This window comes from Bubalus kerabau, chromosome 19 (assembly GCF_029407905.1).
Source record: "Bubalus kerabau isolate K-KA32 ecotype Philippines breed swamp buffalo chromosome 19, PCC_UOA_SB_1v2, whole genome shotgun sequence".
Taxonomy (NCBI): domain Eukaryota; kingdom Metazoa; phylum Chordata; class Mammalia; order Artiodactyla; family Bovidae; genus Bubalus; species Bubalus kerabau.
In genome coordinates this window covers 45,760,210-45,783,750 of record NC_073642.1, presented here as the reverse complement: position 1 = coordinate 45,783,750, position 23,541 = coordinate 45,760,210, and the positions used below count along the sequence as shown (strand labels likewise).

At 37.5% G+C, this 23,541-nt stretch overlaps 1 protein-coding gene across 5 annotated transcripts in view; it reads left to right on the top strand.

The window, feature by feature from the left end:
• LOC129633830 (uncharacterized) overlaps positions 1-23,541 on the top strand; it is a 30,259-nt gene that overhangs the window by 5,770 nt on the left and 948 nt on the right. Inside the window, exons 2-8 of one of the 5 annotated variants that reach the window (XR_008705319.1) lie at positions 10,411-10,532; positions 11,480-11,618; positions 13,773-13,894; positions 15,738-15,848; positions 18,894-19,000; positions 22,640-22,730; positions 23,440-23,513. Coding sequence is in view for 3 of the 5 variants with exons in the window: in XM_055555779.1 (XP_055411754.1) it covers positions 10,411-10,532; positions 11,480-11,618; positions 13,773-13,894; positions 15,738-15,848; positions 18,894-19,000; positions 22,640-22,730; positions 23,440-23,448 (701 nt within the window). In the remaining 2 variants the exon portion in view is untranslated. Of the gene's footprint in view, positions 1-321; positions 515-10,410; positions 10,533-11,479; positions 11,619-13,772; positions 13,895-15,737; positions 15,849-18,893; positions 19,001-22,639; positions 22,731-23,439; positions 23,521-23,541 lie in introns of all 5 variants that reach the window. The other 4 variants (XR_008705318.1, XM_055555780.1, XM_055555779.1 and 1 more) reach the window with 4 other exon arrangements.

The window sequence follows — 23,541 nt, the reverse complement described above, 5'->3', positions numbered from 1 at the left end:
AGATCTCTGGCGGCTGGGTTGGTAGGGGATTAGAGAGAAGGAAGGATTACAGAGGGGCAGGAGGTGATATTGGGGATAATGACTATATTCACTATCATGGTTATAGTGATCTTTCATACTACATGTTATATATATGTTAAAACTTATATAACTGTGCACTTTAAATATGCACAGTTTATTGTATGTCCGTTCTACCTCTATAAAGTTGTTTTTTTAATTCCATAAGAAGTCAGATCTGTGTTCTCCCCTTTGAATTTGGGTGCTCTCTGTGACACCTTTGGCCATTAGAATTTGACAGAAATGACACTAGGCCAGTTTCAGACCTAGGGCTTAAGAAACTGACAACTTCTACTTCCTGCTTCTTGGAATACTTGCTCTGGGAGAATCTGGCCATCGTGTGTAGTCTGACTACCCTGAGATCGTCACAGTGTCAGGAAGTCCCAGCTAGCTTACGGAGAGCAAGATGTCCAACCAGCCTACATGTTTCTGCTGTCCTAGCCTGGGCACCACACATGTGAGTAAAAGCCATATGAGGTATCCAGACCAGTAAAGCCTTTGTTACAAATACTGTTTCTGTGAACATTCATGTACGTATTTTTGTGTTAACGTAAGTTTTCGTTTCTCTGTGATAATGTCCAAGAATGCAATTGCTGCATCATAGGGTAAGTGCATTTTTAGTTTTATAGGAACTGCCAGACTGTTTTCCAGAGTGACTGTAATCCTGTTTCTCTGCATCCTCACTATGCACCATGCACTCAGTCATGTCCAACTCTTTGCTAGTATATGGACTGTAGCCCGCTAGGCTCCTCTGTCCATTGAATTCTCCAGGCAAGAATACTGGAGTGTGGGGACTTCCCTAGTGGCCCAGTGGATAAGACCATGCTCCCAATGCATGGGGCCCAGATTTGATCCCTGGTCATGGAATTAGATCCTACATGCTGCAACTAGGAATTCACATGCCACAGCTAAAGATCTCACATGCTACAAGGAAGGTCAAAGATTCTGCATGCCACAACTAAGACCAGGCACAGCCAGATAACTAAAGATTAAAAAAAAAAATACTGTAGTGGATTGCCATTTCCTATTCCAGGGGATCTTTCCCCCCAAGGGATCGAACCCACACCTTCTCCTGTATTGGCAGGCTGATTCTTTACCACTGAGACACGTGCTAGTAAGGAAGACCTGTATCCTTACTAGCATTTGGTATTTTCAGTATGTTTATGTTAGCCACTCTGAAAATTGTATAATGATATATCATTGGGGGTTTTTTTCCAATTCTTTTTTTTTTTTTTAATAATTTTATGTTTGTTTATTTTGGTTGTGCTGGGTCTTCGTGGCTTTTCTCTAGTTGCAGAGACCAGTGGCTACTCTAGTTGTGGTGTGCAGGCTTCTCACTGCGGTGGCTCCTCTTGTTGCAGAGCACGTGCTCTAGGGCATGAGGGCTTCAGTAGTTGTGGCACGTGGACTCGGTAGTTGCAGCTCCTGGGCTTGAGAGCATAGGCTCAATAGTTGTGGTGCAAGGACTTAGTTGCTCCATGGCATGTGGGGTCTTCCCAGACCGGGGATCGGGCTTGCGTCTCCTGCATTGGCAGGCTCTTTACCACTGAGCCATCAGGGAAGCCCTATCTTTGGGTTTTAATTTCCATTTCTCAAATGATGTTGAACATCTTGTCATGTGTTTATTTGCCATTTATATATCCTCTTTGATGTAGTATCTGTTTATGTCTTTTGCCCATTTTCTATTGTAAACAGAAATAATAAATAGTTATTAAATAATATAAATATAAGTATAAATATATTTTTGTAAATATGAATATGTATACATTTATATTACATAATATAAATTATATTTATGCTGCTGCTAAGTCGCTTCAGTTGTGTCCGTCTCTGTGCGACCCCATGGACAGCAGCCCACCAGGCTCCTCTGTCCACAGAATTCTCCAGACAAGAATACTGGAGTGGGTTGCCATTTCCTTCTCCAAATTTATACTTAAAATATAATATAAATTTATTAAATATAAATAATAAATCAGTTCAGTTCAGTCGTATCCGACTGTTTGCAACCCCATGAAGTGCAGCACACCAGGCCTCCCTGTCCATCACCAACTCCCGGAGTTCTCTCAAATGCACGCCCATCGAGTCGGTGATGCCATCCAGCCATCTCATCCTCTGTCGTCCCCTTCTCCTCCTGCCGCCAGTCCCTCCCAGCATCAGAGGTTTTTCCAACAAGTCAACTCGTCGCATGAGGTGGCCAAAGTACTGCAGTTTCACAGTCCTTCCAAAGAATACCCAGGACTGATCTCCTTTAGAATGGACTAATAGTCCTTTATTATTTTAGATATAAGCCCTTTGTCAGATGTATGTATGCAGTATTTTCTCCCAGTAATTTACCTGTTTATTCTCTTAACAGAACTTTCAAAGCAAAAGTTTTTAATTTTAATAAGGTTCAATTTACCCCATTTTTGTTTTTTGATGTCAAGTTTAAGATCTCTTTAGCCCTAGATTCTGAAGATTTTCTCCTATGCTTTTTTTCCCTCTTTATTTAAAAATTATGCAATACTGTGTTAGTTTCAGGTACTAAGGTTTTTTTTACAAACCCTAAAAGAGTTTTGTAAAAAGGTTTTTTCACAAAATTCTAAAAGAATTGTCGTTTGTGTGTTACATGTTCTTTGACCTAAGTTAACTTTTGTATAAAGTGTGAAGTTTAGATTGAAGTTCATTTTTTCCCCTGTAGATGTCCATTTGCTCCAGCACTACTTGTTGAAAAGGCTCTTCTTTCTCCACTGAATTGCTTTTGAATCTTTGAAAATTATATGTGCATTTTTGCCTGGATCTGTTCTGTATCTTTTTGAATGCTCTATTCTCTGTTAATTATTGTAGCTATCATTATTTAAAAATACGTTGTTTACTTTCTGAGCATTTGGCTATTTGCCTATTGTCTTTCTGTTACTTTGGCTCCATTATGTTCAGAGAAGATACTCTGTATGATTTAAATTCTTTAAGAATTTTTGATATTTGTTTTATGACTCAATATGGTCTATCAGATTTTTTTTTTCCTCTAAGTGTAATGTAAAGCTGATGACAGCTCATTGGTGGTATCCAGTGTATTTCCTTTGTCGAGGTGAAGAAATGTTGGTTTACAGAAAGAAATTGAATGTAATTTTAAGCAATTTACTTTTAAAGATGAGCACAACTATTTAGCAGAGGATATTTTAAGTAAATGCAAAATAACAGCTGAATGGCTTTATGTCAAAGACTAAGATATATGTTTTTTATGGGTGTCCAAGAGACAGAAAATATTTCTTTTGTATTCAGCCTATGTTTTTCCTATATGGTGTATTTTGCAAAAAAAAAAATCCCACACAGCTTGATTATTTTTCTACCTTTTATAAAAGATAGAGCCTGTTTATTCATTTAGTAGATATAGAAATTTGGTCTATAATTGAACATCCTAGTACTCTTGCCTGGAAGATCCAGTGGACGGAGGAGCCTGGTGGGCTGCAGTCTAAGGGGTTGCTAAGAGTCGGGCACGACTTCACTTTCACTTTTCCCTTTCCTGCATTGGAGAAGGAAATGGCAACCCACTCCAGTGTTCTTGCCTGGAGAATCCCATGGACGGAGGAGCCTGGTAGGCTGCAGTCCATGGGGTCCCTAAGAGTCGGACACGACTTCACTTTCACTTTCATGCATTGGAGAAGGAAATGGCAACCCACTCCAATGTTCTTGCCTGGAGAATCCCAGGGACGGGGGAGCCTGATGGGCTGCCATCTATGGGGTCGCACAGAGTCGGACACGACTGAAGCGACTTAGCAGCAGCAGCAGCATTGCAGTTTAGTGGAGTGTTCTATACATATCTATTAGGTCTTATTGATTGGTGATATTCTTCAGTTCTTCTATATCTTTGCTGATTTTCTGCCCTGTAGTCCTGTCAGTATTGTGTTGAACTCCCCAGCTGTAATTGTGAATTTTTCTATTTCTTCTTTCAGCCCTGTCAGTTTTTGTTTCATTCCGCCCACCTCTCCACTGCCATGCTGCATGTGGAATCTTGGTTCCCTAACTGGGGATCATGGAAGCATGGAGTCTTAACCACTGTCTGGACATCCAGAGAAGTCCTTGTTTCATGTATTGATATTTTAAGGCTCTGTTGTTCAGTGTATGCACATTTAAGATCACTGTGTCTTCTTGATAGATTGTTCCTTTTATCAGTATGTAATGTTCTTCTTTGTCCCTAATAATTTTTTTTTTGCTTTAATGTCTATTTTATTTCAAATCAGTATAGCCACCCTCTTTTTTTTTTTTTTTAACTGTTGGCACAATTTTTTTCCCCATCCTTTTATATTCAGTCTTCCTGGCATGTTTAAGTGAGTTTCTGTTGACAGCATAATAACACTGGAGTGGGTTGCCATTTCCTACCCCAGGGGATCTTCCCAACCCAGGGTGAGTTGTATTTTTTAAATCTGTGTTGCTAATCTCTGTCTTTTGATTGATGTGTTTAGACCATTTACAATTAGCTTACTATATGTTAGCACTTAAGTATAGCATTTTATTGTTTGTTTCCTTTCTGACCCTCTGTTTCTCAATTTCTTGTTATCTCCTCTTGCCTTCCTGTGGGTAAATGGAACAGTTTTAGCATTCTGTTCTTTGTAGTGTTTCTGAGTGTATTTCTTTGTAGAGTTTTCTTTGTGGTTACTCTGAGTATTACAGTATACATATGTAACATCACTGCTGCTACTGCTGCTAAGTCGCTTCAGTCATGTCTGACTCTGGTTATCAGTGTTTTATCTGATCCTTTTATCTGTTTTACTAGAAGCAAATATTGAAATCTTACTTCCACATAGGTCCCTATACCCTCCCCCACTTTAAAAATATGACTGTTTTATGTATTTCCTGTATACATTTACATAGAGCACCATTACAGGTGGTTTTATAAATTTTGATTTAACCATCACATATGATTTAAGAAACTAATGAGAAAGATGGCCTATTTTTACACATTCTGTTCTTTCCTGTCTGAAGTTCCAAGCCCTCTTCTGCTATTTCCTTTCTGTTGAAATTTCCTATACGCATTCTTTAAGGGTAGGTCTTAAGGCAACAAAATTTTTTGTTTTTTAGTTTTTCTGCATCTGATTTGTCTTTACTTCTCCTTCATTCCTGAAGGATAATTTCATCAGATGGAAAATTTACAGCTTGTGGTCCTTTTCTTCCAGCATTTGAAAAGTTTTGTAACCTCCTGGCTCCCATGGTTTCAGATGAAAACTTCACTGTTGTTTGGTGTTGCCCTGTAGGGAATGAATCATTTCTCTTTGGTTGTTTTTAAGGTTTGTTCCTTGCCTCTTGTTTTTAGAAGTTTATGATATGTTCTTATGTGGATTTCTTTGGGTCTATCATATTTAGACTTTGCTTGACTTCTTAAATCTGTAGGTTTAGATCTTTCACCTAATTTAGGGAGTTTTTAGCTGTATTTCTTCAATACTTTTCAGCTCCACACTTTTCCCCCTACTTCTGGAACTCAGATACCAATGTTAGCTCTTTCGTTATTCCAAAGATCCTTAGGTCTCTGTTCAATTTCTTTTTCTATTTTCTCTCTGTTGTTCAGATGGAATAAATTTTATTGATATGTCAATTCAAGTGAACTGGTTCTATCCTCTGTCATCTCTACTATGGAGCCCTTTCAGCAAGGGGTTTCTAAATTATTATTATTTTATTTTTCTGTTTTGTAGTTTCTGTTTCTTTTTCTATGCTTCTTTGCTGAGATTTTCTATTTTTTTCACTTGTTACAGGATAATTCATAACTACTTATTGAAGCATTTTCGTTATAGCATCTTTAGAGTCCTTGTCTGATCATCCAAACTGACTAAGTTGCACAGTAGCATCTAGATTGCCAGAGTCAAACTAAGATTTTTCCTGTTCTTGATATAAATGCTGTTCTGTTACATAGTGAACATTTTGTTTGTATGCTAGGATAATTTTTATTTTATCCTGGATATTTTAGATATTATGCTGACTTGATCCTGTTCAGATTTTCTATCTTAGTAGGCAGTTGCCCTGCTTAAGTTTAACCTGTTGATTCCGGCCTGCTTTTGTGAGCTGTAGCTCTGACAACATTTAGTTTTCAGTGCCCTTGCAGTGCTAATCAGGCTTGTTTCATTCTTTGGTACTGCTGGGGCTTCCTGCTCAATCTATGCTGGTGTTTCCTGCTTGGAGAAAGATACCTATGTCACTAAGCTGCCTTCCACCAGTGGGGGTCGGGGGACGAGCAGTACAGGGCCTGGTTTGCTCTTGGCTGCTGGGCAGAGGACTGAGAGGCCTCAGGCCTGAGTCTGTCCTGCTGGGCAGAGGGCCTGGAGACAGCAGCCTCCTATTTTGTTACCAGATAGCCTGCCTTTGCCCCAGGTGTGGGCTAGGGATTAGGGCTCCCCAGTACACCTCTGTTATTCTTCCCCTTTACTGGTCTTTGGTGAGAGAGAGCAGACTTAATTTTTGTTTTGTTTATTCGGTCTATAGGTGTTGGTAGTTCTGGTTGGTAGTCACTCACCTCTCCAGGGCCCAGTCCAGGCTACATGGAAGATGAAAACCCAGGAGGGGATTCACTACGGTGACCTTCCTTCCTTAATTCCTGACATCCCTAGACAGTTTACCTTTTTTCTAGCCTTCAGAGTCCTTTATGGTTGCCTGTTGGTTTACGTCCAGGATATTTCATTGTATTTAGAGGGGAGGAGCTGGGGAAATTGAGGGAAGTAGCCATCTTGTCTAAGGCCAGAAGTCCCCTCAGTAAATTTTTAAACTTTGAATAAGAACTTCAAAGTAATATAAGATATTAATGAATAATAGGAAATATATGGCCCAGTGTTTAATTATATATTATAAGTCATTAGAGATAAGGATATGGGTGAATGACAGCCTAGGGCTGAAGGTAAGACTTCCTGGAGATGAAGTAACTTGAAAAGGCCCTTATTGTGAAAAACAAGGTCATAGTTGAAAGGAGCAATATGAACAGGAAGGAATATGGAAAACAACTGAGGGAATTTGCCTGTCTTAAGCAAAAATTATGTTAGTGAGTAATGAGAGTAGAAAATAGGATGGTTAGACTCTGGTGATATAGAGGGCTGTGAAAGTCTACAGTAATACTGGATACATTGAAAAGTGGAAAGCTGTCCCAAAATTGTAAGGAGAAGGAGTGACATGAGTGAAGTTTAAGCAAGATTAGTTTAAAATAGATGTCGTGTGGTGGTAGTCACTCAGTCATGTCCGACTCTTTGTGACCCCATGGACTGTAGCCTGCCAGGCTCCTCTGTCCATAGGATTTTTCAGGCAAGAATACTGGAGTGGGTTGCCATTTCCTTCTCCAAAATACATGTGTAAGATAACTTATATTGGGGAGAAACTGATCATTCAGGAGCCAATTATGAGTTTGTCCTGGTTTTCTAAGTGTGAGGTGGTACCTGTGACTGAAGTAGTTGAAGCGGTAATAAAGAGGAAGTGGATTCAAAAGAGAACATGATGGGACTTGATACCTGACTAGATATAAAAAGTGGGACTTGATTCATAGACTGTCAGCTTTGGTGAGTTCTCTTTTCCTATGTACTTAATTAAATATAAGTAGGAAACTTTTAAAGAATAGATTTTGCTCTGCAGAGAAACTCTTCTTTCTCTGTTCCCTTCCCACCTGCATATGTAATTTGAGAAAAACCTAACTGTCCTAAGGCAACTGATTAACACCTTTAATCTTTTTCCAAGCAACATACTGTTACCACACATTCCGAAATTGTTATTATACATGTTAAAAGATGTCCAGCCTCACTAGTAATTAAAGAAATGCAAATTAAAACAACAAAGTTTGTTTTTATAGTACAGTTCAATGCTGTAAGGCTTTCATGAAGTAAGGCTTACACATATTCTTATTTTTTTCTGATGGAGTAAATTGGTATAATCTTTCAGGAAAGAAATTTAGCATTATGTAGCAAGTTCAGTTCAGTCGCTCAGTTGTGTCTGACTCTTTGCGACCCCATGGACTGCAGCACACCAGGCCTCCCTGTCCATCACCAACTCCCGGAGTTCACTCAAACTCATGTCCATTGAGTCAGCGATGCCATCCAACCATCTCATCCTCTGTCGTCCCCTTCTCCTGCCCTCAATCTTTCCCAGCATCAGGGTCTTTTCAAATGAGTCAGCTCTGTATCGGGTGGCCGAAGTATTGGCATTTCAGCTTAAACATCAGTCCTTCCAATGAACACTCAGGACTGATCTCCTTTAGGATGGACTGGTTGGATCTCCTTGCAGTCCAAGGGACTCTCAAGAGTCTTCTCCAACACCATAGTTCAAAAGTGTCAATTCTTTGGTGCTGAGCTTTCTTTATAGTCCAACTCTCACATCCATACATGACTATGTATGTTGCAAAAGCCTTTACAATGTTTAAGTACTTCTGCTAGGAATTTATAGTAAGGAAATAAATGCAAAAAGGCCAAATGTTATGCAAAGAGGCCAAAGTATGCCAAATGTTAGCAATGTCCCTAAATTTTCACAGTTATAATTGTATATAAATGTGTAGTAGTAGGAGTGAATGGTTAATACAAATATGATGGAATATTACATAGCCTTTAAAAATAATGTTTTAAGGAATTTAATTTTAATAACAAAGTAAATACTTCCAGTTTTTAAAAAACTGCATCACAGATGCTATTTAAATTCCACCTAAAACAATTTGGGGACTTCCCTGGCAATCCAGTGGTTAAGACTCAATGTTTCTACTGCAGGGGACACAAGTTCAAACCCTGAGCAGGGAGCTAAGATCTCATATGTCGTGTGGCATTGCCAAAAAGATAATACTCAAAAATTTTTTAATAAATAGAAGAATTTGGAATGAATCTTCATAATATTTTTGTTTGTCTATAATTTATATTCTGCATCCTCCTATAAATAATTTGAAGCAACATTTAGATCACTGTCGCAGATAGGTGTAGAAAGAAAAAAAAAAGAGTTAAAAGGCCTTTCTGCATTAGTTCAGGGAGTCAAATAATGTATCTTCATGTTAACTGCTATTGCTCAGAGAGAGGTTATGCAGAGAAAGAACCTGTGTATGTTGGGACACGGTGGAAAGAGTGAAAAGAAAGAGTAAAAAACTTAGGTTTATTTCTTTTGCTGCTGTTGGCCTGCTTTGTAACTTTTCACAATTCATGTCGCCTTAATTACCTCCTCTGTGAATCAGAAAAGGTAATCTTGCTTTGTCTTCTTCACATGGATGTTATAATATTTAATTGATGTAGTTTCTACCTGAAAGAACTTTGCAAGCTAGAAAATATTATCCAAATTTTAATTGTTATTTGTGATTTGACAATAGCATTCTGACCCAACACAAGAATTATTATTAATATGTTTAAGAAGGAAATCATGAACTTATTTAAAAACAACCAAAGACTTGAGGGATAGGGTATGTGGAAATGGATGGTATTTTCTTCACAATCTACCTGTTTTCCTTTTATAGCTATTTTAAAACAGTAAGGAAAACACAGTCCCCTTGAGGTCCTTTTACTCTAACAAGAATTCAATATAAGATAGTTTTTTAAGAAAAAGGTAAAATGTTTTCATTAGTTGTTCTTTCCAATCTATATTTGGCATTCAGGCTACAGCTAACTTTTACAGTGTTTTACTTCAAGGTGAGTCTGTTCTACTTAAAATTATGTATGAGCTTCTTAGAAACCATTCTTTTGTAGAGCCAATTAAAAAAAAAATTTAAACACAGATAAGTTGAAAAAACAGAACAATGAAAACCACTTTTACACCCTTACATAGATTCACCAAGCGTCCCTTTCTTCATCTTTATTGCTATATACATTGGCACACACGCTCACTCCCCTTTTTCCAGTGTATCCAAAAGTAGGCCAGAGCCATCAGAAATGTGCTGTTTTAATGATCATTTTATCTGCTGTTCAGATGCAGCAGAGCAACATGATTCTTGTAAAGTTTATTCTACAGTTGGTGCCATCTGTTTGTGCTTATTATCTGCAGTCTTGGGTACATTTTATTGGAGGCAGGGATGCTCAGATTAAAGTTATCCCTATGCAATGCCTCCTAAACTTATAAAGTCTACATGGTCACAAAAGGAATATTTGACTACTTCTTAGTAAGTTTAAGTAGTAAGAGTACTACATACTTTTTAAATGTCTTTGTTGTTTGTAACAGGCTGAAATAGTCAAGTTTTATATTTTCAAGCAGCTTAGAAAAAGAAAAAACTCAATGTTTTTCATGGAACATTTGTTAGAATTTGAATAGTTCATTGGACCTAGAATGTTTGTTTATTGTTATAAATCGATGCTATCTGATAGAAGATAACCATCCATTGTAATCACTTAGTCTAGGTATGACTGCAACCATAAAAACTATACTCTTTTTTTTTTTTTTTTTTTTTGGCAGGAGATTTTGATGAATTCACTCAAGACAATAATGACATTATGTTGAAAAGCATAGCAGAAGACCTTCGGAATTGCTTACCTCTACAAACTATGCTTTCCTCAGAACATCTAGCCCTCCAAAAAGTAAATATATTAAATTAATTTATTCCTAGTGCTACTTGAGGTTTCTCCTATTCTTCTCTAACCCCATTAGCCTTTCCAGTCTAATCATTAGTCCTGAATTCTGCTTTTTCATTTGGTGCTTCATCCATTTCCCCAATTCTTTTGAGTTGGTAATCCTCTGGCTCCCTAGTACCATTCATTCAAAAGATATTTTTTGAGGTGTCCTGTTTCCCAAGCAGACCCCACCCCACCCCAAATCAAGGCTCAACAATACAACAGTAATCTGTCCCTGCCTATGTAATTGTCTTGGTTTTCTCTGCCCTGTTCCATTTCCCTGACTTTTATCAAGGGTGAAGTTCACCCTTTTGTTGATTCTTTATTATCGTTGAAGTAGAAGGGATCAAACTTCTTTTTGCTTTGTAGCTGCTTGCTGTTATATCACGTACTACCAGCATTAAGTGCTATTATTTGTAAGCATGGAATTTTACTAAACATTTTTTATTGTTTGAAAACTTTGCTTCTGGGAAAAGATTACTTGCCAAGTATTTTGATGGATAAGTCCCTGACATGTGGGACTCAGAAGACCTGGCATTAGTTTCTATTCTCCCTCTGAACTAACTAGTGTCATTTCTTGGGAGAAATCTCTCTGGGTATGTTTCCTTATTTGTAAAGTATATTACTTAGGATGGACAAAATGGTCTCAGAATACTCCTTTCGACTAAAGTTTTTATCTGTTTCTCATAGCCATGTTTTGCTTCATGACATGGTCAAATAGCAAGTTGCCAGTGTCTCAAAAATAGCATGAAAGCAGAGCTGAGTTGCTGACTTCCATAAGCGAAACTTGTCTTTCTGGTTGTTGTTGCTCTCAGAATTTCAGCATATGAACCACTGATGTTTTGCCTTATTTAGCAATAAAAAGAGACTTCTTTGTGCTCTGTTTCTTTTGATGTTTTTCTTCTCTCCACCAGATACAGCAGCAGCCAGAACCCACAGTTCACGTTGATGCATTCCTTTATGATGAAGACTTTATTGATTCATTATGTGAGGAAGGAAAAATGAGCAGAAATTACTGTATGGTGTGCGGCTCACATCAGACGGCACCTCTAGGTGGGCACTCCAGCCTGCAAACCTGACGACTTTGTGTGCGCTTTTCCTTACATGTCACGACTATGCAGATTCTTGACCAGGCAATCACTGTTTTTTGTTTTTTTTTTAAAGCAAAAGGCCAACCTGCAGCCTAGCTATTACCAATTACTGAAATCAGAGAAACTAAACAGAAACATTGTCCAGGGAGGTTAGGCCACTTCATGTCCCCCACGGGAGTATTTCTGCTTTTTACTGAACATATTTAATAGGAGGTGACTTCTCAGGTCCTGAAACTAATTGGAAGTGGTTGAATATAGGAAAACTAACTCATACTTTATATACTCAAAAAAGATTTACATTTATCCATAGCGGTGATTTATTTATAGTGAGAAATATAACTGCCAAGGGAGCTGAAAACTTTCTCCCCATAAAACTATCTACTTGTGAAGTCAGATAGTAATCTGATATTGTTGGATGGGTGTGAACTTAGAGGACAGAGATGGATAATCTTGAGAATTTATGCAGGCCGTGATTTGACCTCATGGAGCATCTCCTGTCTGTAACACAGGACAGCTCTAGTAATAGTCTCCTGCGTGTCTGTCCCTCAAATGCAACACCTGTGTTTCAAATAGGAAACTAGACTGACTTCATGCTGCTAAGATGTAAATTCTTCTGTTACTATATCTTTTGTTCAAACGGGATATGATTGTCTAGGGTATACTTTAAACGTGCTATTTCAGTCTCCCTGCTAACCTAGATGTTGAGGCATTGCTTAGAGTGGGTGAGTAGTAATGTGCTCACGTTACTGATCTTAGATATTATTCTCAAAAGTTCACTACTACCAAATTTGTAATATGTAGCTAATACAAATTTATTGTACCTGTATTATAGTTGGGGATGAAACTACCCTGGTTTACTGCTTTAAGATTCTATTTTTAAATAGTGCTCATAGTTGCCATTTGAAGTGGTTGAAGTTCACAGAATAGAAAAAGACTTAGACAAGAACAATAGAGGGGAAATTAAAAAGTGAATTCTAACTATAACACCATATCAGATCTGATGTACAGAAATTTATAGAAGAGCTATGTTGGACAAAGAAAAATTTGGAGATTAGGATGCATTTTCTCATAAAAATCAGATTATAAATAGTGACTGGGTGCCCAGACCAGCCCAGATAACTACAGTGACTGTAAGAAAGCTGTGACGGTGTGGGGCTCTTCTTCCCTCTATGAAAGGAGCTTGTCAGCTTTAAGACACTAATGATGACTGTAGCCTAGGGCAGGAGCACTGATGTGGCAAAGGGGGCAGTGAGGACGAGGGGAGATAAGGGCTGTGGTGCTCAATGCCCTTGCACCCCACCACCTCCAGTGTTACTTCTGAGGCCTAGTCACCCTTTTTTTTCTTCCTAGGGATTAGCCTGCTTGCTTCCATTTTATTTGCCACCATTCATTAGTTACGATCAAAATTTCCTGACCATTAGATTATGTACTAGCACACAATAAAATCTTTGGGTTACCTCCATATCAGAAAAAACAGACTCAGGCTCTCCCAAGTATTTCATTATAGAAATAATGGAGTGAGAAAATGGGCTAGGAGGCTAGAAATTATAGCAATTAAACTAAGCGAAATAATTTAGGAGTGTCTTAACCTCCTCCCATACCACCCATCTCCAGCTCTCCAGACCACACTTTAGGTTGGCCAGGGTGCCACATTGTTCCACTCCAGAGATGGTCATTCATTTGGTAGTTTACAGTCTATGCAGTGAAAGGTGGCGGCTCTGTGGATGGCTCTGGGGTAGAATGAGGAAAACAGGTGCTATGGGAGTTAGGAAGCAGTCTCAGGGAAAAGCGGTTCATTGGGAGATGAGGAAGGGAAAGGCCTAGGCCACCCTAGAGGGTGGAAGAGAAAGAGATGAGAAGCATGGGGGTAAGGACAGCCAGCTGAGTAACTGTTTTCTAGAGGCCTAAATGTCAGAGATTGCGTGTTTATTCTTGTGTCTTACAGCTCAGAGTGAATGAGTGCAAAGTTATCACACTAATGTTTTCTAAATAACCTCTGAATGGCTTTCATCGATTAAGAAAAGCATGAAATATACTTTATAGGTGAAAGAATTAGAAGTACAGAATGGAATTGTTAATCCTCAAGCAAAATTTAATATTTGTTCTCATTCTCCAGGGTTTATTTCTCATTCCTTCTCTCTCATGGAATTGAAATTCATTTATCATCACGTACTCCCCGATCTGTCAGGAAAGGTCTTGGTTGACGTTGGCTCCAGGCTTGGCACCGTCCTTTATGGGGTAAAGTCCAACTTGTGGACACAGTCAACATTTGGAAATACTTTCTTCTCCTACTAGCAACAGTTTTGCCTGCCACCATCTAAGGTGACAGCTTGGCTTTATTTATTAGAGTAATAGAGTAATATGGTTAAAATAGTGTATTGAATTTGGACTTTTCAAAGGCCAGCTCTCTGATCTCTTTTTCTGGTTTGTCTCTGTCACACAAGTGAAGGAATTTCAGCAAAACAGGAACAGATGGCCCTCATAACACTTTGGTATTCTGTCACTCACTGACCGTGCTTCTAACTCCATTTTCTGTCCTGTCATAAATTAGTATAGCACACTGAGCTTTGATAAAAGCTCTTATAAAACTGACAAATTTGCTCAATTAGGGAATCGCTTACAGCCATGAGCAAATCACTCCACACCCCTGGCATCAATATCCTCACCTGTAAGTGAGCAAGGCAAATGATATCATCTTGGACACAGGACACACCATGGTTTTCAGTGATCCAAAGTCTGAACGTAGATTTTTGTGTCTGAGATATCAGTTCAATGTGACTCTTTAAAAAGAATTCAAATCATGAATATTTTTAATGTTCTTAAATGGTTTTATCAAAAAAACTGAAATGCGGTTTCTGGTTGTCATTAGCAGACGTGTTAAAACATGTGGCCAGCAGCAGTAGAAGTTCATGCCAGGAACAGGCTCTGTCTGTTCCCAGCATCACTGCCTGCTCTAAACAGAAACAGTTAACCCTTTCATGCTTCATTTATTTTTCAGCATTGACTTTTATCCTACAGTTAGAAAAGACAGCCATAATAGAAAGTACAGTTTATCTGCTGATTTTGCTTGGTGAACATTAGAGACTATGATTGTTTACCATATTTTATCCACTCTTGTTTATTTTTTTATTTGTTAGAAACAAATATAGCTGAATAATTGTGACTGTGCAAGTGTTTGGTAGCATCAGTGAGTTTAAACATATGGTCATTTTCCTCTATAGAGGTCCCTGATTCAGTTAAGAATATTTTCGAGTACATGCATAAGCTTTGCTGAACATACTCTAAATATATATGGTGAGCTATAAATATAAATTGAGCTTACACATAGGTGTTAGTTGATGTAAAATGATCTTCAGAATATGATTTGACCTCTCCTTCCAGATTGTTTTTGTTATTACAACCAAAAATAGATAGGTAATAATACATAGTCTGTTTTTGATGATCCTTGTTAACTGATGGCCAGTTATCTTTGATGGATTTACCGAACAGCAAGCTGGCTTCCAGAAGCTAAACAAGACACACCTCCTGCCACCCACATCTTATGTCAGACTGTGCTGAGTGTCCATCATATTTCCGATAGGTTAACACCGTTCTTACTTTCCCCTGATGTAACATTCCAAGAAATTACAGAAATAGGGTATTAAAGAAAGAATCTATTAGTGATCACTTTCCTTATTTCCAATTTTGTTGAATGCAGCTTTATCGAGAAAAGTAAGAAATCAATCCTTAAAAATATAATTACTTTTTTATTTTTATGCTTTTAGGAAGTTTAGCCTTTATTTGGAAAAAATGTATTCTTCTACAAATATACATAAAGAGAGGGCTTAAAATAGTAATATTTGATAAATAAGATAAAATTACTTTTAAATAATGGAAATTAATAAACTACAATTGAGGTCTTGATGAGTAAGAGTCTAAGTTCTTGAAGTTGTTTTATATAAATTATATAATGTTATTTATCTTTACTTTTATTTTTAGTTTATTGAATTCTGTTTTAAAAGTTTGACTTTTAAAATTTCAAGTAGAAAGAAATCCACAACTAAAAGTTAATTCATTTGTATCATGTGTCTTCATATTTTAGGGTTATCTTTACAGTTCAGCATCACAACTGTATGGAGTAGAACTGAATGGAGACTTTTGCCAGTTGCAGGAAATGGTCATAAAAAAGTATCAGTTCACTGACAGAATAAAGGTACTTTTTAAAATATTTATTCTGTTATCCATTGTGTAGCAAATTTAGCCAAGTTTCTTCTGCATTGGAGTTGGAAAATTTTTGAATCTATCCTTCATTGCTGTTGTATGGAAATAGATTGAGTTAATATTTTATAACAATAATGAAGATGAATTATTATCATTATGTTCCACTCACACTTTTCTCTTCCTCCTCAATTTATTAGAAAGTAGAATTTTTTCCTAAGTTTTTTCATATCAACTATAGATTTGTTAGCAGCAATTTTAAATATCTTCATGTTGTCAGATGTGTATTTAATTAAACCCTGAATGTTGCAAGTAAGCAAAAAGATTAAGTGATGCTCACAGTTCTTTATCGTCTTTTATAAACTTGCAAGAGGAATTGTGGGTACCACAGAATACAGTTCATGGGAGAATGATCCCCTAAGTTGGGCTATGACAGAAATTTTCTATTTGTTATAGGTAAGGAGAAAAATAACCAGAAAGGGGAAAGGAAGTTTTTTGGTTAATGCCATAGTCCTTACCATTTCACTAGTGACCCTACACTTCTAATGGCGGTGCACAGAAGCACTGAGTATCTAAGGGTCTCTGGTGTTCAGTTCAATCTAATATTCAAAGACACATCTTAGTAAAATTCAGAATCTAGCCTTCCCCTTTTTATAGAAGGAAAACTTTTCATTCTCTTCCTCCTTTCATCCTTCCTTTTTTTCTCTCTCTCATCTTTTTATTTTTTAATATATATTTTTTAAATTTTATTTTATTTTTAAACTTTACAATATTGTATTAGTTTTGCCAAATATCGAAATGAATCCACCACAGGTATACCTGTGTTCCCCATCCTGAACCCTCCTCCCTCCTCCCTCCCCACACCATCCCTCTGGGTCATCCCAGTGCACCAGCCCCAAGCATCCAGTATCGTGCATCGAACCTGGACTGGCGACTCGTTTCATACGTGATATTATACATGTTTCAATGCCATTCTCCCAATCTTCCCACCCTCTACCTCTCCCACAGAGTCCATAAGACTGATCTATACATCAGTGTCTCTTTTTCTGTCTCGTACACAGGGTTATTGTTACCATCTTTCTAAATTCCATATATATGCATTAGTATACTGTATTGGTGTTTTTCTTTCTGGCTTACTTTGCTCTGTATAATAGGCTCCAGTTTCATCCACCTCATTAGAACTGATTCAAATGTATTCTTTTTAATGGCTGAGTAATACTCCATTGTGTATATGTACCACAGCTTTCTTATCCATTCATCTGCTGATGGACATCTAGGTTACTTCCATGTCCTGGCTATTATAAACAGTGCTGCGATGAACATTGGGGTACACGTGTCTCTTTCCCTTCTGGTTTCCTCGGTGTGTATGCCCAGCAGTGGGATTGCTGGATCATAAGGCAGTTCTATTTCCAGTTTTTTAAGGAATCTCCACACTGTTCTCCATAGTGGCTGTACTAGTTTGCATTCCCACCAACAGTGTAAGAGGGTTCCCTTTTCTCCACACCCTCTCCAGCATTTATTGCTTGTAGACTTTTGGATCACAGCCATTCTGACTGGCGTGAAATGGTACCTCATAGTGGTTTTGATTTGCATTTCTCTGATAATGAGTGATGTTGAGCATCTTTTCATGTGTTTGTTAGCCATCTGTATGTCTTCTGTGGAAAAATGTCTATTTAGTTCTTTGGCCCATTTTTTGATTGGGTCATTTATTTTTTCTGGAGTTGAGCTGCAGGAGTTGCTTGTATATTTTTGAGATTAGTTGTTTGTCAGTTGCTTCATTTGCTATTATTTTCTCCCATTCTGAAGGCTGTCTTTTCACCTTGCTAATAGTTTCCTTTGATGTGCAGAAGCTTTTAAGGTTAATTAGGTCCCATTTGTTTATTTTTGCTTTTATTTCCAATATTCTGGGAGGTGGGTCATAGAGGATCCTGCTGTGATGTATGTCGGAGAGTGTTTTGCCTATGTTCTCCTCTAGGAGTTTTATAGTTTCTGGTCTTACATTGAGATCTTTAATCCATTTTGAGTTTATTTTTGTGTATGGTGTTAGAAAGTGTTCTAGTTTCATTCTTTTACAAGTGGTTGACCAGTTTTCCCAGCACCACTTGTTATTCTCTCTCTCATCTTATAAATTGAGAGGCAAGTGATCAAAGAGAATTCATTGTCCAATATTAAATTTATAGATTTTTCTCACTATTCCATATTTAGTAAATAAAAACACACTGCTGTTACATAATAAATCATATAAATAACAGGAATATCAATTTAATTAGAAATCAAGATTTAAACATTGTGAAAAACACCTCTGAATATTATTTATTTGTAAGACTAAGTGTTTTTTTTGGAAAAAAAAAAATCATACAAAAAACTTTTTCTCTTCTTTTAAAATAAAAGTTAATTTGCTTTGCTCTTGAGCAAACAAATATTTCTTCTTGTTATCTTGCGTGTGTTCTTCAAGACTTATTGATTATAGTCTAAGGTAATTTTTTGAGGTATATAATTTTCTAATAAATTATTTTGTTTGCTTTCTTGGATAGATAATATATTCAAGTAAATTTTGGATGAAGAGTCAGACAAGGCCAGTTAACGTATTTGTATTAACATTTTACAAATTACTTTTTAAACTTTACTTAATCCCATTTGATTCTGCGAATCAGGACAGATATTACTCCATTTTATTTGTGAAGACACTTGACTACTCTAATGTATAAACCTAGTTGATAATGCAGCCAGGATTTGAACCTAGGTCCTTTGACTCATAACTACTGATACAGTAGAAACAGCTCTGAATTAGGAGTGAAGAGAGTATAATTATGACTATATAAACAAGTCTATCTAAAAAATAAAGTTTTCACAAGTTTATGGTTTTTATTAGAAATTAAGTATCTTCCATAGGCAGTAGTATTAAATATACTGTACCCTCATTTTAAGAAGTGTGAATCTCCCTTACCGCCTGTCTCACAATGTCATTGAATGACCAGCTATTTCTTAAGTGGTTATGTGATACAGTGTCCTTGTTCTCTTCCATGAATTCATTCTTTAGGTGCTTCATGCAGACATTTGTACACAAGGTTCACTTCTGCAGAATGCTGATGTTGTTATAATGAATAATGTCTTCGAATATTTTCTTAATGAGGCAGAACAGGCCAGGTACGTTATTTATTTATTTTGGCATGGCCAGGCTTGTAGGACCTTCATTCCCCTACCACAGATTGAACTTGGGGCCCTGGAGTGATATTAAACTTTTTAGAAATGACCTCAACTCTCAGGAGATTATATTAAAGAAAATGTGTTATGTCTAAGTGAAAATAAAAATAAACTTTGGTTGTCTAACCTTGTAAAACATTACTTCTGATTTTGAGGAGATAGAAAATGGTGTCATGCAATGTATGGTAAAAACCACTACAATATTGTAAAGTAATTAGCCTCCAATTAAAATAAATAAATAAATTTAAAAAAAAAGAAACTGGTGTCATGACCCAGGCTTTTGCTTTGCAGTCAGGGATGCAAGAAGTTGTCAGTTCCCAGTGGGTCTTAAATTTTTTTCTGCCTCAGTTTTCTTTTCTTTGAAAAAACACATGTCCTTTGCTATCCTATCACAGAATGATGGGAATTAACTGCATAAATGACTACAGAACAAGATATAAGAATATTCACCTAAAAAACAATGACTAATTACCAAATTTTTAAAATGTTCTTCAGATAGTAATAGTTGGTTCCTAGACTTTATTTTACTATTTAAGCAATAGAAAAATTAGCAAATCTGTGATCAGTTTTTTTTGTTTGTTTCTTTTTTTTTAAATTTTTGACCATACTACATTGCTTGTGGGATCTTAGTTCCCCAGGCAGGGATCTTACCCATGCTCTAGGCAGTGAAAGCATGGAGTCCTAACCACTGGACCACGGGGAGTTCCCTGTGACTTTTCTGACTTCTCATCAGGACTTATAGGCTCCTCTAATTCGAAAATTCTTACAGTCCAAGACACTGATTTTCTAGTCAGTTAGGTGTATTAACTTATTTACCATGACATACGTAACTCTAGATATAGGAAACCACCTTTCCATATGTATGAAAGGGCATTACATTCATGTTTGGATTAGTGTATCAGGGAGATTTCTACTGCTTAGAAATAAAAAGGTGTATAATTATAGACCATAAACAGTAAATATGGAGTAGAATCTTGAATGACTAAACCTCTGTCTGCTATCCCTTTACCTTCTCTCTTTCTCTCTCTCACACACACACACACACACACGCACACACATCTATTACTTCTAGGTTAAGATCCGTACAAAATTAGCAATGTAAATTGTTTATAAAGAAACTTGTTCAACAGAAAACTAATCATATCATCAAAGAGCAGCCAGAATAGGTGATGATTTTTTGTTCACAGGGTAAAGACCAGAAACACAACATGAACAAAGTTATTTTAATCATATTGCACTCTTTAAACTTAATTTCCAGTGGACAGAGTTTGTGTAGCTTTTTACCTTTTCAAGTTCATGTTCAGTCCAGTTCAGTTCAGTCGCTCAGTCTTGTCCGACTCTTTGCGACCCCATGAATCTCAGCACTCCAGGCCTCCCTGTCCATCACCATCTCCCTGAGTTCACTCAAACTCAGGTGCATCGAGACGGTGATGCCATCCAGCCATCTCATCCTCTGTCATCCCCTTTTCCTCCTGCCCCCAATCCCTCCCAGCATCAGAGTCTTTTCCAATGTGTCAACTCTTCACATGAGGTGGCCAAAGTACTGGAGTTTCAGCTTTAGCATCATTCCTTCCAAAGAACACCCTGGGCTGATCTCCTTTAGAATGGACTGGTTGGATCTCCTTGCAGTCCAAGGGACTCTCAAGAGTCTTCTCCAACACCACAGTTCAAAAGCATCAATTCTTCGGCGCTCAGCTTTCTTCACAGACCAACTCTCGCATCCATACATGACCACTGGAAAAACCAAGTTCATGACCAGTAGTCAAAACATTACATAATTGTTAGAGAATGAAATAATACCAACGTTGCTGCTGCTGCTGCTGCTGCTAAGTCGCTTCAGTCATGTCCAACTCTCTGCGACCCCATAGACGACGGCCCACTAGGCTCCCCCGTCCCTGGGATTCTCCAGGCAAGAACACTGGAGTGGGTTGCCCTTTCCTTCTCCAATGCATGAAAGGGAAAAGTGAAAGTGAAGTCGCTCAGTCGTGTCCGACTCTTAGCGACCCCATGGACTGCAGCCCACCAAGCTCCTCTGTCCATGGGATTTTCCAGGCAAGAGTACTGGAGTGGGGTGCCATTGCCTTCTCCAAATACCAACGTTATAAGAAGTTAAAAGAGAAAAGCACCTTAAACTCTTGGAAGATTCATAAAGGAAGATTTTAAACACTGAAGAATGACAGATATTACTGGTCAGCTTGATACTGGAACTGCCGCATGCTTGTGCTATCTTGGAAAATTCATTTGCAAACTGCATGACTCACCAAATAGGTATTGACCCCATATGTTCAGTCACTTCTCCAAATTAGTAAAGTGTGATGAATTTTAAATGTAGATAATTAATTATCTTCATGAATGACAATACACAGGAGAAAGTTTAGAAGATAAAGCATCCTGATATTAGAATCATTCTGACAGAACTGATCATTTACCTATATTATTCTATATTGTAGCAAGTAGAGTAAGTCTTAGTTTAAAAGGTACCTCTGTGTATTTTTCCAGTAAGTAAAACCTGTAAACTACTGCAATGACAACTTCTCAGAAGCAGCAAGTGCTATTTTTAGAGCCATGCCAAATCATGCTAATCAGCTTCTTCAGTCTTACTAAACAGACTTGAGAAAACATCATTTTTAGGGAACTGCATCAAAACAACAGACAGCTCTAGCCCAAGCACAGCAATAATTATTATCAAACATTGCTAGTTGGTTTTAGATCTAACCTGAGAAAAAAAAATTTGTTATCACTTTGCCTAATAAGCTCCAGAATGTTCTAAACCCAATAGCCATTGCTATAACTAGAGTAAATGCAAACAACATTGCTGCCCACCTGCCCCACTGCAAAGGGTGCACTTCGTTGCTTTGCTTGACCCCTGCTCTGCAATGGGGAGTACTATCAAGACTCCTGAAGTGTAGAAATCCCATTCGTGTCTGCACTACAGGCTAATCAAAACTGGTCAGATACTGCCTTCTGACACATACATGTGCACATGGCCTGCCTTTGTGTTTTAAACCTAGCTGATCACACTGAACTTCTCGGGTATCATATTGTCCACAAGGCTTTCCACTATTTCTGACAGCCAAATAAAGTATGATTTCACTCTTGATGTTATTTTAAAAGATCTATATATTATATTCTTATTATTAGCCTTTGCTTGTTTTCTGGCTTCTGTGGCTTTTCTCCATGACTCTTTCCCACCCACTCCCCTCAGCTCTGTTCCATTCTGTAGAAAGTTTGACAGATCATAAAGAATTGAAGGGGCTTTAACCATGATCCAGCTTTGACATCTGTATCAGTTCTGAAAACTTTTTTGTGGTCTTACTCACAATTGCTTCTATTAACCCTAATCCCCCAATCTTGTTAAAGCTCTCTCAGTATTGTAACTCCACGATTTTGCCAACATCTCTTCAGGAACTGAATTTCCCAATTGATAGTATGTTGCTGCAGGTCAGTTTCCTGCAGGCTAACGTTGTTGCCCGTCTGGATTTCTAGATATCACCTATGCTGCATATTCTTTTGTCATCCTCATTTTAAAAAAATATCCAGTACCTGGTAAAACCTAACATAGAAGTTTTTAATGTGTTATAGAGCCTGGGAATATATCTGCCATAACGTAAGGAAGCAAGGGTCGTTGTTAGTGACAGTGCCAGGTCTGGAAGATTCTCTCTCAGGTCTTCAGGTATGTAAGCTTCTTTCCCAGCATTTTTATTGTCAAAACTTTTCCCCTGCTTTTTTCTGCTAGCTGTTACACGCTGTCCTAGAAATGTTCAGTCTGAACACAGTGACAACACTAGAAAGAGTAGCAAAACCTTGTGGCTTAAGAACTGTTTTGTGGTTTGTTCACATTCCTCCAGAGCTCTAAGAGTGTCATTCGGATCCTGATCTAGATTCCTGTGCTTCTCCACCCAATTTTTCTAACTGTGGAGTTACAGTTTTAGGTTAACAAATGCTATTAAATATTTGTAAGAGACTTAAAAACACCCACATCATAACTTTTTCTCCAGTAAGTGGGCTGGAGGCCACATCCTGAACACAGTTTAGCTTCTAGGTCAGTTTGGAATCTTGCTCAAGCTGCTTCTATATTCCTCAGATTCTCCATACAAAATAAGGTTGATACTTAATAATAAGATTCATCCCGATAAATTGACTCTTTTATAAAGGTTAATTAATATTTGTAAAGCTCTTTGAGACCCCTCAATGAGATACTGTAGCATTTCTTAATACAGAATCATATTATCATTTTCTTTCATAATGCTTTCGTTTTGTATAACCTACTGCCAAATTTAAGTATCTTATTTCTTCCTTTAAGAAATTAAACTATCATGAATAATACCTTCTTCAAAAATTGTTGTCAGTCATCTAAATTACAGTCGTGTTTACCATAACAGGAGAAATAATCCAAAGATACATTGAAGACATGATGGTAATCTCCCCGGTTCCCTCCCCTTGAGATCCCTACCCCGTGAGTGGTATGATTCTGCCGTACTTTT